Source organism: Drosophila ficusphila, unplaced genomic scaffold (genome assembly GCF_018152265.1).
Source record: "Drosophila ficusphila isolate 14025-0441.05 unplaced genomic scaffold, ASM1815226v1 contig_607, whole genome shotgun sequence".
NCBI lineage: Eukaryota > Metazoa > Arthropoda > Insecta > Diptera > Drosophilidae > Drosophila > Drosophila ficusphila.
The window spans coordinates 3,223,635-3,239,716 of record NW_025064537.1 but is presented as its reverse complement, the minus strand read 5'-3'; the positions used below and the strand labels follow the sequence as shown (position 1 = coordinate 3,239,716).

The 16,082-nt window shown below is 42.1% G+C and overlaps 1 protein-coding gene across 1 annotated transcript; it reads left to right on the top strand.

Moving 5' to 3' along the window:
• Positions 1-15,145: 15,145 nt before the first annotated feature.
• LOC108094355 lies at positions 15,146-15,517 on the top strand. The gene has a single exon (XM_017194896.1). It carries the CDS (start codon positions 15,146-15,148, stop codon positions 15,515-15,517), a length of 372 nt encoding a protein of 123 aa, XP_017050385.1.
• The last annotated feature ends 565 nt before the right edge of the window (positions 15,518-16,082 follow it).

The window sequence follows — 16,082 nt, the reverse complement described above, 5'->3', positions numbered from 1 at the left end:
TGAGTGATTAATTAAAATTATGCCCAGAAAGCAAACTAATGAGTTTAATGCGACGAGCTCCATTAATTAAACGCGAAGCCAGCGGCGGGGACGACGTTGACATTAAGGCATCATCAGCAGACTCGACCTCTATAATTAAGGCTGAACCCAACGGAGGTCCAAAAAGGCCGACGAAATGGAGACCAGAACAACCAACTTAGGGAAGAATCGTAGGGAATTGGAGCAAGACTATGTATTACCCAGTAACTAAAAAAAAAACACACAGGTTATATCAAAAATTACATAATTATTGGGGGACTTACAATATTTGACATACAACTTAAAGTCATGTAAGCATTTTGTATATTTTTAATTAAGTCTGCAACTGTGTCATTTCAAGTTAAATAAGATTTAAAGTGCAAGTTCATCATTTAACAATGTTAAATTTGAAGTACTATAAATGGCAGCAATTAGCAGTTCAATAAGCTTTCCCATTCACTATCCACTGGATATACCCTCGAAACTACCAAGTAGTAGGAGAAAAACAAAAGGCGGGAATCCAAGCCCAAACAGAGCTCCATCACCGTGGATGGAAATGGAGATGGAGACGGAGACAGAGAGCCACCAAATGAGCGCTGATGAGTTCCATTTAAATAAAATCTTGATCGGCAGGCGGACAGAGCTGCGGCATCCGTTTTCGGGCCCAGAAATTCAGATACAGATACAGATGCCATGCTGAGGGGCAGCAACAACAACCAAAATTAATATCGTAAAGAGATACATCCGATAATTTATGAAACATAAATAACTAAAACAAAAATACAAATCATTTGTCCGATGACAGTTGCTGCGTCTGTTTTTCAATAGCTTTTTCAAATTGATTCCGTTGCTTGATGGCGTTCATCGTCGATTTTCGTTTCTCGGTGGTTTTTTATTGTCGTTGTTTTTTGATTTTTGTTTTTTTGTTTTCTTCTCTTGGCCGAATCCAGCTGACATTTGCTTATTATTATTGGTCAGCCCGGACCGGGACCGTTTCATCTTGGGACCGAATCGATGGATCGTTCGTTGAATTTATGTAAATTGCGCTCTCTGAAGTAGGAAGTCACTCAGGGAGAGTTGGGTTTCGTCTTTAGCCGGGCACCCCGACGAATTATGAATTTATGGTGGCTGTCGGGAGGATTTTTGTTTTATTTTCTCGGCTCCAATCTCGAGAATCTCTCGGTCGCTTTAATTTCCCAACGTGTCGGTGGCTGATGAATTTGATGGTTTCTCTGGCGGTTGTAATCTGGACTCTGGCTTTCGGGGGAATTTCAAATTGGGCTGTCGGATAAATCGAAATCAGTGTATATTCAAATCAGATAGTAATAGAAAAAGGGATTGATGTAAAGTTGGCCTAATGGAATTTTAAAGTTTTAATTAATTTTGATTATAAACTGTAGTAGAACAAGAGATTTGGTCTATTTGTTTATTTATGTTCATACTGTAATGGAATGTTTAATTTTTTATATAAATTTGTTTATAGAATGTAAAGAACCAAAACAGTTTTTCTATATAAGAATTTATTTGCGTGTTTATTTATTTATTTATTTCGTAAAGAATATAGTAAAACAACAGAATGGATATATTTAATTATAATAATACCAGCTCATTAAGATCTTTAGATGTTTTAACCTAACATATTTTTCAACATGCAAAACTAATGAGCTCAAGTGAAGGCTTACAACATTTGCAAAGGCGTGACTCTCCCAGTAGATTAATGGCCCTCCGTTTTCTATAATTCGAAGTTGTATGGTATTACCAAACCATAAGCAGTTGATTACTCATTTAGACGTGAATATTCTCCGTCTCGATTGGCCCACCTTCTCGTCGAAGCATTTCCAATGCGGTGTTAATTTGGCCAAATTCTCGAGATCATCAGTCTAACAGCAATGGACTGTTCCGACTGTTCGTTGGAGCCGCTTGCTTGGAGTGCACACATCTGCGGAGCCCCTGCACTCGGTTCCGCTCGGCACGGCCCACAAATCAAGGGTGAAATATATTCGGCGAGCGATAAAAACTCGGAACTCGGAAAGGAGCTAGGGAGCGAGCGGATCGGACCGCAAGCGAAAATGGGGGAATTTATATACATGAAAATGAAGATGTAAATTATACGAAATGTGAGGCATTGACCAACCAAGAGCAGCCACAACATGGAGGACTCGGGCCCATGGCCACGGAGCCATTCCACTCCACTCCATTCCACTGCAGAACACCGGGGGCAGGTAATGCCATCAATCTGCGAGTTGGATCTAACAGATGCACTCCGGTGGAGTGAGTGAGACAGCACTACCAAGAAGGGTGAGGGGAAGGGGAAGGGGGAGGGGTGGAGTGGCTGGAATGGCAGCCGGCAAGCTCGTACATAAGAAACACCCTCCCGGGCAAATGATTGATTGCTCATCATTTCTCATTCTTAATGAAAATGCACCCCGCTGGCAAGAGTTGAGTTCGCTGGTTGGCCGCCTCGTAGAAGAGTCGTTCGCCAATGTGCGAGTATCTGTATCTCAGCAGAGTCTTTGTATTTGTATCTGTATCTGTATCTGTGTCTGTGTGTGTGCTGGTGTATCTGTATCTGTATCTGTGTCTGTGCCTGGGCTTATGGCACACCTGAGTCGGGCTGACAGCCTGGCAGAAAGGTGCAAAGGTGCGATTATCGCGACTGTTCCGCGGGGAGGAAGGGGGAAAATGGGGGAAAGGGGGACGGAGGCCCCGCTGAAACTTGGCCAAATTCCACGTTGGCCGCCCAGAGGCATAAAAATGGCTGCCAAGAGAGAACATGGCTTCCCCGTTCTCACCCGGCTGCCAGTCAACTGTCAACTGTTCTGGGCCCGTGTCATGCTATGCATCATCTTCTGGCAGTTATTAACCTTTGTCCCGCTCCGCCCCGCCCCGCCCCACTCCGTCCCGCCCCGCCCACTCGCTCATGTTGGCGTCTGCCACTCCGACCTCCCATCCCCTCGCCACCCACTCCGCCCGCCTGATTTAGTAGCTTGGCAAGGTAGCAATTGCTGAAATTAAACAAACATCTAGCCTCCATTTCTATTCGTGCACCGGGAAAAATTGGCAAGCGGGAAGGAGCTAATTAACGAATGTAATTGTTAGTCTGAACGGAATAAAATTTTACCTCATGAAAACATCTTCAATAATACAGTTACTAAAACGGCCATTAATTTCAACATTTGTGCTTAATAGTAAGAATTTAGCAATTGACTGTTGGTTTTTAATATAGTTTTATATTTATAATATCAATATTATATAATTTTAACGCCTTTTATCAAGAATTCAGAGTTCAGAAATAACAATTATTCTATGTATATGTATGAAGCTGAACTTTTTTGAAAATATCCTATTGCAGTTTTGATAATCAATAGATAAGAACGTATATGCCGGTTAATAATTTAAAGTGCAGAAACGTCAGATAGTAATAGTTTCTTTTGTGGTTTCATTTGAATTTTTTGTAATAAAAATACGACGTACAGCTAAAGAAATCTAGCCGACATAAAAAAAATTGGTGCTTAACTTACCTTAGTTATATATGGGTGATTCCATATCAGATTTACAGTCGATATTGAGAAATTCGATGAGATATTTTTTTTCTTGCTCTTTATAGAAAATAAATCGACACGTATTTTTTTATATGGCTCAGAAAATTTTTTTGACAAAGTTATGATTTTTTGAACTTTTGATGAACTGCCCTTTTTTTGATGACAGTCGCGTTTTCCAGCCCCAATAACTTGAAATCCGTACGTCGCAGGAAAAAAATATATAGGAAGTAAAAATTTCATCCTTCCTTCTTCTTTGCAAAACTTTCGTGAAAAAATTTTTTTAAACAATTTTTCACCACAAAAAGTTCAAATGTTTATAACAAATTAATTTTTCTCCAACTTGGACCATTTTGATTTTTTTTTTTTTTTCACAGTAAGGCCTTCAAATTCTTCTGATGAACATACTAAAGTTTCAGAATGGTATCAAAATTAGTTTTTGAGTTACAGAATTTTAAAGATTATCATGCACGGTCCGCGCGCTCGGTCTCAGGGCGTGCGCCGACCAACGACTCTAACGAGCGTCAATTCGCTTCGCGCGCGCATAGTAAGGGTCAATAAAATGAATTTTTAATGCTATTTAATTCTATAACTCAAAAACTAATTTTGATACCATTCTGAAACTTTAGTATGTTCATCAGAAGAATTTGAAGGCCTTACTGTGAAAAAAAAAAAAATCAAAATGGTCCAAGTTGGAGAAAAATTAATTTGTTATAAACATTTGAACTTTTTTGTGGTGAAAAATTGTTTAAAAAAATTTTTCACGAAAGTTTTGCAAAGAAGAAGGAAGGATGAAATTTTTACTTCCTATATATTTTTTTCCTGCGACGTACGGATTTCAAGTTATTGGGGCTGGAAAACGCGACTGTCATCAAAAAAAGGGCAGTTCATCAAAAGTTCAAAAATCATAACTTTGTCAAAAAAATTTTCTGAGCCATATAAAAAAATACGTGTCGATTTATTTTCGATAAAGAGCAAGAAAAAAAATATCTCATCGAATTTCTCAATATCGACTGTAAATCTGATATGGAATCACCCATATGAACTCGAAAGTTTTTTTTTGACAAAGTTTTATTTTTGCCACGTTGCTAAATCTATTTTACATTGAGTTGCGGATGCAAAGTGAATATTGATTTTTAGTTCATTTTGTTTATAAGAAACCATTTCCGTTAGTTTTAAAATTGTAGGCTTGGTGTCCAACCCACGGATTGGTCCTCCCTCTTCCTCTATCTTTCTCAACTACCAAACATTTTTACTGAGCCGAGATGAGGTCAAAGTGGAAAGTGACGCCTGGTCGGCGGCCATTGCTGCTGCTGGTGAGTCGTCGCCTCAGCTGACTGTGGCATCGGGCATCATCATTAATCATTTTTATTTGCACGCCGCCGCAGTTGTGCCGGCATTCTGGGCCGCTGGAAAAGCCCAAGGGGGAGTGGGGTGATGGGGTGGTGTGGGGAGGGGGCTGTTAATGGGCGGCAGAGCCACCCTCGTCAACGGGAAATCCAGCGGGTTTGTCACACTGCCCTGACCACCCATTCCCCCAACCACCCAACAAACAAGCCACCCAACCACCCGGCCACCCACTTAACCACGAAGCAGCCACCCACCGAGCCAGTCAGCCATCATCATCATCATCAGCATCCGAGTAAACAACAAAACATGGACAGTAAAGTGTAAACGTCATAATGTGGAGGGCAACAACAGTAGCAACAACAACAACAACAACAACACGAAAAACGTTGACGGCAACTGTATAAATTATTACATTGTGTACTCTTAGCGCACATAAAAATACATTAATAAATATTATTTATGTATACTCGTATGTAGAAAGCGCTGCGCACCATTCTTTACAGCGTCTTCCCGACTCATCCTGTTTTACAACTCCCGCTTTTCCAGCTTGTTCATCATCGTACTCTGCCACCATAAACTGATGTGGAAGATGAGATGTTTAATACACAGGCCGGAAGCTTTTCTAGGATGTTCCCATGTGGCTTAAAACTGGGATAGAAGCCAGCTTCCCACCAAAAAGTGTGGGTCAAAATGCTTGTTAAAGGAAAAAAAGTAACGCTGAGTTCACAAAAATTGCTATTCTTTTTAACATTTTAAGTGCTTGCCAAATATAGTGATTAGTTTTTTAGTCTTATAGTTTGATTTGATAATTATTCATGAAGTATTTGAGAACATATTTTTTTTGGCTTATTTATGTACTATATATTTTTAAATATTTGATTTTACAAAATAGTTTTTAATTTTTTCCAGTGAACTTTCATTGCAAACTTGCACATAAAGTCTCATCTTCATTTCATATTTTTTGACATTTGTTAAATCAAATAAATGTATTCGATTTCGTTTGGATTCCATTCTATATGTGCACAGGCTCATATATAACATTTTTTTGTTTATGTTTCATTTTTGCTGTTTGAATTTATTTGTTTGTTTTGCCATTCATGCGAATGCAAATTTGGTAATTGTCTCTGTCGCCGACTCACTCTCTTCTTTTCAAGTTTTGGTTTATTTATTTGAGTGAAAGAATTTATTTTATGGCAAATGGGGCTTAAATCGTGAATATCCCCAGTGTGAGTTACGCATTTCAGCAATGAACGATATTTCTTGTCTCCTCTTTGTTTTTGGTAGGGAAAATTAGCCAATAGGGGAAGGTCATAAAGATGGCTGTATGCCTGAATAAATTAAAAATAAGGCTCTTGAAGGTCAGACTGTATTAAAATGTGATTGTAAACAATTCACTAAAGAAATGAAAAGTTATTTCATATCAACAAAAATATTATTTAAAAGGTAGACGTTTCTCAAAGGTCATTAGTAAATAAATATTTTTGCTTCGCTTTCTGACGCAACCATCCATAATCGATATCTGGGGCGATGGACATAAATCTTGTGGACATAACCTGCCGTCCTTTCCGTCCTTTCATCCATCCATCCGTTTGGCTGTCTATCGCTCCTTTTAGCTCCTTTTAGCCTTTTAGGGCCACTCAATCCTGGGGCTGTGTGGAAAGGCCATTAACTTGATATATGCACGCCGGCCGTCTAATGATTGCCGAATTTCTAATTATACGCATAAGAAATTATATCTGTCAATAAATTTGCCACTGTGCTCGAGAGTCGAGAGTTTCTTGGGTGGCGGGGGAGTGCTCGGGCGCGGGGACGAAAAAAGGACGAAAAAGAAATCAGCAGAGGCCATAACTCACTCACACACACACACAGACAGACGGACGGACGGACGGACGGACGGACAGAACGTCTTGCCTTGGCTAGCGTAAATCCTTCCACAACTGACAACGGGAATGGCTCGCTCAGTGCTTATATAAATGATGAGTCCAAAAGTCCGAGTCCAGTCCAAGCTGGAAACCAAGAATCCTCGAATCCGAAATACGGAATACGGAGTACGGAATACGGATCCTTGGCAGGGGCATAATGACCTAGGCAAAGGGGCGGAGCAGGAAATATTTGGCCGAGTGACGCATAAAACAAATCCAAGGAGCCAAGGAGACCCCAAGGGTTGCTGTTGACTTGACGGACCTCGGAGTCGTAGTCCTGGAAGGGATGTCCCTGGTAAGGAGGAGGAGGAAGCAGAGGAGTAGCTCTGCCGGCTGGCTCGTCATCATTATCATCAGCGGCAGTCTTCATGGCCAAGACGAAAAGTCTTTTTCGCCGGCCCGAAGACATTTAAAGGGGGGAAAGGAGCAAGGAGTGAAGGAGGTGAAGGAGGGGGAAAACACCACCAACGTCGGCCCCATATATTTTCGCTCGTCTGACATTAACGGCTGCTATCGCAGAGTGGAGCTATGCCCAGAGCTCTGCCAAGCTGGCATCATTACTGGCACTCCACGATTTATTGACGAGCAGGCCAAAGCAAAGCAAACCAAACCAAACCAAACCAACAGAATAGAACTGAACGGAACAGAACAGAACAGAGAACACACCCGAGTTGAGTGAACAGCCGAAAATTTAGAATCGTCTTCTTGGCTAGGACAGCACAAAAAGGATTGCCGAGGGTGGGCGTCTCTTGCTTGGGTGTGGTCGTATCCCCCAATCCCCCGATCCCCCACTCGGCCCCAAACTAAACCCCATTAGTTTCTATGGCCCATTCCGTTGACTTGACGCTTTGGCCTGAAAGGCAGTCAGCGCAAGATGACGTTGTCGTTCCCGTTGTCGTTCTCATTCTCGTTCTCGTTGTCGCTTGACGACTCCTTGAGGTTTGTTGATTCAGGCAAAAACGCCTCAATATCAAAGTTTGGCGCTTTGTTCCTACCAAATTGCATATTAGACGCCAGGCCCTGGCTTAAATTGGATGGTGCGGAGGACAAAGTTTGATTTAGGTCACCCGAAAAAGCAACACATTTTGATTGGTGTCGAAAGAGCTGGCTGTTACTGGGATCGTCGTGCTGGGATGTACAAAGCTATTCGGAGGATGAAAGGCTTTCTTTCCTGAGAATTTTCAGGACTGAGAAATTTATTAAAACCAAGTACAGAGAAACTCAGTGTTACCTACCTTCTACATGCAATTGGAAATAATAAGAACAAGCAGCAAAATGATAAATTGTGTAAAAAGAGTAAATCCATATAAATGAAATTAACACTAAAGTAAATAACTACGTAAACTGTTTGTGAAAATATAATATATGTCAGGATCAGATCAACAGTTTATTGTTAAAATATTTTTTAAGGTTGCCTTATTATTATACTCAAGTGACATGTAAGAATAATAACTACATTTTCATTACCAGTTTAAAATGTTCATGAAGTTTATTGAATTAATAATTAATATAGATAAGTCAATTTAATGCCTGAATATACTAGGTTTAGGTATCATAGTACCATATATATTTGGAGACTAATTCTGGTGGTAAGATCTTGGAACTAAAAACTACTACAAAAATTAAATAAATTATCTTTGTATCTTCTATTTTAAAACCTTATTCCCCGCACGTTCTTCAACTGATTATGGTTCTTAACGCTATCAGTATCAAAAGACTCTCCACTACCGAGATCCTTTTTATATAAGTGTGGTTGCCTATACTTGTTTTCCCACCACTGCTCCACCTTCTCCCAGTTAGCTTCCAGTATTTGTGACTCAGAAGCCCACAAAATGTTGGCAATTTGCAGCGGCTCCTGAAGGCATCACATGCGACAAGTGAGCCGAGATCCTTGAGCTGATGATTCATGTGCCAAAGCAGCTCGCTTGCCAAACAGCCTCCCCACTAAGCTATCTCTAATGCCAAACGATGCTGTGTGTCTGCATCCTGCCCCGCTCCCCGCTCCCCGCTCCACCCTCTCCCCACTCCCCCTTGAGTCCTGTGGAACCATTCATTTGCTTGGGCGCGCCTTCGGCATATTTTTAATTGCCTAATTTTGCGACTTGAGTGATGGGCCCACTGAACGCTCGAGGGTTGAAGCCGCGCTCCCGTTTTCGCCGCTCGACTCTTGTCGTTCAGCTTGATAAACGCCCGCTTGCTGCCGTTTGGCATTTTAAAATTGTCGCCAAAAACATCCACCGAGCCCTCACTTCCACATCCACATCCACATCCATAGTCACATCCACATCCACTCCGGTTGGCAAGTGGCTTCATTTGCCGGCGCTGAAATATTTCACCATCCCACTCCTGCCCGAATTTGGACCCGGCATTGTCACCATCAACAGTGCTCGCGGCAAATTATGGGACAATATTTTAGGCTAATGTTAATGTTTTCCCAAAAATTTTCTCATTGTGCCGAGGAGGGACCCACTGCCATTCGCCTTTTGCCATTCCAACCCGCCCCTTACCCTCCATTGCCCATTAGACACTCCTTGCCTCTGGCCAAAATCCGTTAAATTATTGAGCCGAAGGTACTTTTCAATGCGGTTCGCTGGCTTGGGTTACTCGACTGCTTTCCAGTCTGAGCCACCGAGTTTGGGGTTAAATGAGCAGCGACACTTTGCCGTTGTTGCTGCCTCGCCGGGGTATTCTTTATTCTCGTCGGGCATTGCAATTCCAAGTCGCTCAGGTTCCCTTGTTAAATGTTTCGGAAATGTTGCTCCAAAATGAATGAACCCGAGGCGGAGAAAGCCTCGCGAATGAATTAGCCCACTGGAGCAACACAAATCTCCGAGCGGGTCACATTGCAAGATCAGCGGTGGGGATAGTAGGTTAAATTATTGCTATATTAAATAAATTATTTATTAGACAATTAGCGATGTTAGAACAACGCCTGGATTTAGCATACTAACATGTCGAGATTGATCATTTTAAAAACGACTAAGGTACTTCATGATAATAAAGTTACTTGGTATGTTAAATGGATGAGATATGATAGACGGCAGAAACCTATTTATTTACTTACTCTATAAAGCATGCTATGTGGACTTTAATTCTAAAAGATTTCAGAACTTGATATTAATTTTCTTTCCTAAAACAAAGTCTTCCTTTTATTCTTTATATATTATTATATTTTCTTAAGCTTATTTACTATTGTTATTTAACACCTTCTGCTCCACCCATCGCCCATATTGTACAATATCTTATTACCATCAGAACTGGTTACCCTTTGCTTTCATAAGCAGTGGAAATTTGTATCTTGAAGTTGCAGCGAGAAATTGCAATCTACCCACCCACTCATCAGTCTTTAGTCTGTCTCGGGCACACCTAAGAGATAAAGAAAGCCACAGAAAACCCCCAAAAAGAAGAGGAATGCCGTGGAAAAACCTCTAAATCTTGTTGGCTACGTTCGTCCAGGAGCGGGCCCTGTTGCCATTTATTTCTCCCCCAGCCCTTTTTGCAACGCTCGCCTTGTCTCGGCCACCATAAAACACTTTAATAGTTCTCTTATGCCAACCCCAAAGACCAAGACTGTCCCACCCCCAAAAAGCCACCCACTCCCACACAAACAAAGCCTACAGTGACTGACGGTTACCAATACCTTCATTCTTTCGTTCTTTCTCTGGTTTCGACTCGGCTCCGATACTCGAAAAGCTCGCGATTTAAAATTATGGCAACGCTGTCACTTAAATGGCGCCCAACGTGGGGCCCTCGACTCATACCTCCACTGCTCCTTCACCTGCAGCCGCCGCTGGCGTTTCGACTCAATTGTTTTTGGCTTTCTCTTTCGCGGGAGCGCTTTCTTTGTCCTTAATTTAAGGCCAGACAACTCGTTGAATTTTTTTAATGATTCGCGTTCTAAGCCTTGGGGACCAATTCCCGGCAGGAGAGAGTGAGAAAGTGGGCGCCATATGCCTGGAGACGCAACAAATTAACCCCGTTCACCTGCAGGTCGTCGAGCAACCTTTAACCCATTCCGGACGCTCGGAATCTTAACCGCTTCAACACTTTGATTTGATTTTAGTTTTTTTTTTCGAGCTGCGTTCGCGTTTTTAACGCACGCTTAATCAATTGGCGGAGGAACCCCCCAGTTGACCCCCAGTCCACCCAATCCTGCGCGAACTTGTGCGCGTGGCAGGTCCAAACCACCACCCACCGCCCCACAGCCTCCCGACCTTGTCACATGACACCTGCAACCTTTTGCGCGTCGATTTCCGTTTCCGTTTCGCCGCCGTCGACGCTGGTAAAAGTTTTTCGTTTTCGGCGGGGTTTTTTCGCCTTGCTCCTGTGGGTGGATGAAGAAGAGGAAGAACGGGAAGAGGACGCGGAGGAGTGGGAGGACTTACCTCTGCCTCTTGGCACATAACCATTTTTGATGCCTTTTGATCTTCGCCTCGACTGTGTTGTTGTGGACTTGGCGTGTTTTTAATTTAAATCCTGCGCCTGTCAGCGTAATACGACAAAAAACTCCACGCCATGTTTGATGTTTAATTTTATTAAAAGGATTTTGTTGTTGCCGCCGCGGTCGTTCATTTTTGTTGATTTTGCTCAGTGTGCAGACGGCTGTTATTTTTGTTGTCGGTGTTTTGTCAGAATCCAATTAAAATTAACCGCCGGCGATTGTTTGTCAAAAATATTTAAGACATAAAACAAAATCCAAAACAAACAGCGACCGGAAACAAAAACAACAACAGGTGCACGGAGGAGCGGAAAATGCATGGAAAATGCTTATAGTTGGCGAGAATCTGGAATTTATTGAAAGTTTTGTTTTTGGGCTTATTTCAGGAAATTAAAGGTTATTAATTATTTGATGGATGGCTTTACATAAAGTGTAGGCTCATTCAATTTCTTATAAGTCCGATGAATTTTTGGTAGTTTAAATTTTGTATTATATACTTACTGAATTGCAGAATTATTTAAAACTGTATGCAATATTTTCCATACAACAAATTTTTAACAAATTTATAATAATTTTATATTAATTGATTTTAGTTCTCATTTTTTGCAGACCTCAACTTAACCATTTCCTATTTTCTGCTCTTTTGGAAAATCTCGCCATGAATAGAGGCAAAACAATTCTAATTACCCCCGAAAACCAACAAAGGAATTCAACGAAATTGGTCACGGGCAAGTCGGGTCACTTTCACTTCGGTAGCCCTTTGGATTGACAAAATTGCGACCGTTTCTTTGTCTTGACGGGTGACGTCAAGCAGGAGACTTAGTGCTTGAGTGATTTACGAGGGAAAGCGGAAAGACTAGTCCAGAAAAGGGAGAACCATAGAACTATGGGACTGAGCCCGAGTGTCAGACGAATCCCCGGTGATGAACTGCAACTGCATCGAAAGTGAAATTCTGCAGGACATAAATCAGATCGGTGTCCCGGGTTTGCCTCATTGTTGTCCATCGGACACGGGATGCAAATGTGCAACTGTTATGCCAACACACGTTCCTCCGCGGGGAATCGGCGCGGAGATGTTTTGACATTGATGCAGTTGCCGGGAAAATCGCATTTGCCAACATTGCGATGGCCCCTTTTTCTGATGGATTAGTGCGGATTACTCTGCGTTTACCAGAAGGCGATCCGCCGATTCCGCTCGGTGAAAGTTGTGGCAGGTAGCTAAAATGGTTCTCACACATCCCAGTGTGACTCTTCTAAGTGACTGTCGTACGCGTAATTAATCTGCGACTCTCCCTCAGAGGGAATTTTGCTGAAGGAAGGCGTTTTGTTTGCAGCAATTTGAGGCCACTTAAACAGGTAAGTAAATGCTTATTTTGTACACGCGTGGAAGGTCAAACGGAGTGGGTAGTACGAAGTCATAAGTAAAGGAGAACCATTAATACTTCAATTTAATTTATGTGGGAAATTAGAAATACTTAAGTTGGTATCAATAAAATTTCATATAAAAGATCATTTTAAATAAATAAAATAGAAATACTACTCGATAGTTACTACTGTTACCTTCTCATAAGAGAAAAAAACAAAACAAAAAAATCATTATTAACTCAACAAAAACTACAAATATAGAAAATAAATATTTAAATTAAATTGTAACGTATTTGAAATACTCTAGCCTCAAGAACCTCCTATTGCGCAAAATTATTAAGCCGCTTTTTAATTTCAATTGTGTTAAATTTACCAAGAGACGATAAACACATCTTTCAAATGTTTATTCTCTGTACTTTCTTACACTTTCCTTAAAAGCAAGTTATGGTTAAAAAATCAAATTTTGAATTCATAAATGTAAAGCAACAAGTTAATCAGACCAGACAATCTCTATCAATTAGTATGCGTGAAACCTACTCTTCCACTATTCGTACATATTCACAATTTTATTAGGTGCAAAAGTGCAGAATGTAGTGCAAATGTATGCACACGAAATCGTTAGATGCTCCCCCACATAATTCTCCGGCAACGATGCCGCAATGTTGCTGCTATAATTTACTTTATGGCCGCTTGGCGATCGGAGTGTAGAGATTTGAAACTCAAGCGGCAGCCAATCGCTGACCAATGGCCGCCAATGCCATAAACAAAACGCTGCTGAGCCGAAAGCAGCAACACCAACACGGGGCAGCCGCAAAAAGTGGCAGAAGCAACAAGGCAGCAAAAACATTCTCGACATGAGCAGCTGATATTTCACATAAACGACATAAACACTGCGAGGAGATCGGGGCGCATTCGATGATCGGCCTCGTCCTCCGTCCTCCGTCCCCCAATCCACAATCCCCCAATCCCCAGTCCCCCATCCCCGATCCTCCATCCTCCATCCTCAGTTGACTTTTGCGAAGGTGTAGCAAGGCAGCGGCAATTGCTGCAACTGTTGCAGTTGCAGTTTCTGTTGCAGCGGCTACCAGCAACATCGCCTGCTCTGCCGTGGCAGCAGCAACAACAATCGCCAGCGGATGGACAACAAAGAACACTGGAGGAGGCAGGAGGCAGGGGGCGGGGGAAGGGGGCTGGAGGCTGGGACGACGACGCCATTGCCACCACGTCCAAATCCGCAGTTGGCAAACAGTCGCGGAGCTCGAGGAGCAAATATATCAAATGCGATCGATCGCCAATGTCGGGAGCTGCTGTTGCCCCAGCCAGAATTTGAGGTTGGAATGGCGGTTGAATGGGGGATACTCTTTCTAGATCGCGATTCCTGATTTTTACTGAGGTTCCAGATATGAAAAATTGCGTGACTTTATGTTGTAATGTTGTTGTATAACTTTAATTTAAGCCACATTTGTACCAAATTTTAAGGTTGTTAGTTTTGCATGTTAAATTATTAGGAATTAATAAATAATTTAATCAATTGTTTGTTTATAACACTAGTAATTCATTGTTTTAACATTTTAACTCAATATGTGTCTCAGAATATATAATTTTTGTTCGTATTTTGTCAATCTTCTAAACAAATATATTCTAATAATATACCTACCAACATTTAAATTATCAAAAAATATCTTTGACATTTCTTCAACTTAAATTAAACCATTGCTTTGTATCAAACTTTTAAAGTTAGCCATCTCAATACCCATTAAAGCAGTAGATGCTCTTAGGTATTTATTGTAGAACAGATTCGAATATCAGTCGTTCTGCCAGCTTACAACATCGGAGGTGCACGATACCCTCTCCCGATATCGGGACCAGTCAGCAATGTAATTCCAATTTGATCTGTGCCGAACGCTTTTTGTTCCCCAGACGCTGCTGATGGCCTCGAAGTGTAGGCAAAACAGTCGGACGGCAGCAAAAACTTGCAGCTTTTTCGAGAGATCAGCGATCTGGTTGTCGTCGTCTGCGGAGCCTGTGGACAGTCCGAGAGCTCCGAGAGTTGGACCTGTGGATCGCCTCCAACTCCAACTGCAACTCCTACTGCAGCTCCTTCCTGCAACCCTCCTCCTTAGCTACCAGATAGCGATTGGCAGTGGCAGTGGCAGCGGGCCCTCAAAACTTTGAACTGTTGCGCAGACGACTGCGGACTTGTGCCGCCTTTCAGTTCGTTTTGGCCATCAAAGGACGGACAGCCTGTATATGGGATATGGGGATATAGGCATTCGTGTTGCAAGCGCTCGAGCGGCTGTTACAAGTCCAAAATGGATGGCGACACTTTTTCTTGCGCTTTGTGCATTGTGCAACAGCCCTTGGGTCCGAGATCTCTGCCCAGATACCCGTGGGTCGTCCACTCACAAAAGGGATGCCTTCGGCCGAATTAGCATTCAGCAGGCCGGGATCGAGCCATCTCCACAACTATTCGATAGCAGCAAAATTGATAAATTCATCATTCGATCAGCCCGATGGACAACGAGGAGGCTAACTCATCCTGCAGTCCATCCAAATTCAGGCCTATTATTATCACGAATAGGAAAGGTGATGAGGAAACCCTTTCTCCTGGCAGAAAAACCCTGAAGAAGTGGCTGGGCCGAAAGATCAGGGTGGTTCTCCAGAACAAGCTCGTCCTGATCGGCATCTTCAGCTGCACGGATCACGACGAGAACCTGGTGCTCTTCGACTGCGCCACCTTTGTGCCGGAGTACGAGAAGCCGATCTCGGTGGGGAAAGTCATAGTGCCAGGTCACCAAATATCCACGGTGTCCATGGACATGCGATCGGATGAGCAGGAGCAACTAGGTGGATCGGAGGATAAATACCCCAAGGAAGAACTTTAATGATGACTTCTATTCAACTATTACTTTATAGTATAACATAATCAATGCTAATTATCACACCAAAGAATGAAGAACCAGTAACTATTAGCAAAATAAATATCAGCCCAACATGATGCTATGATAAATTTGTTATCCATAGTACAATCTTTTAAATTGTGGTTTTTAAACATTTAAAAAATTTAACAAACATTATAAATATATTATAACGATTTTCTTCAAAGAATGTTAAGCTTAAAATTAGATAGCCAAGGTCCAATCAGCACCACTAATCACATTGTCAGACGACTCGGCTGACAATTCCTTAGCAGTTTTTTCCAGGCAGCTCTTTCTTTTTTGCGAAAGGCTGTGAAACAAACTCATTACGCGACCTGGCTATAAGAAAAAAGTGGCGCGATCTTTATCAGCGTTTTCCACCAAACTCCGCTCGACTGATAAAATATTTAAAAAACTTGACTCCGCTCCGGGGACGCGGATGCCTGAGCCGATGACAGCGGCCAGGATCGAGAGCCAGCTCAGGTCGGGCTAAAAAAACTAGCCACTTTGGGTGCTCCGTTGGCAATGCGTT

Excerpts from the sequence above, each read along its gene's own strand:
- LOC108094355 (XM_017194896.1), top strand. The coding sequence starts at position 15,146 with ATGGACAACGAGGAGGCTAACTCATCCTGCAGTCCATCCAAATTCAGG.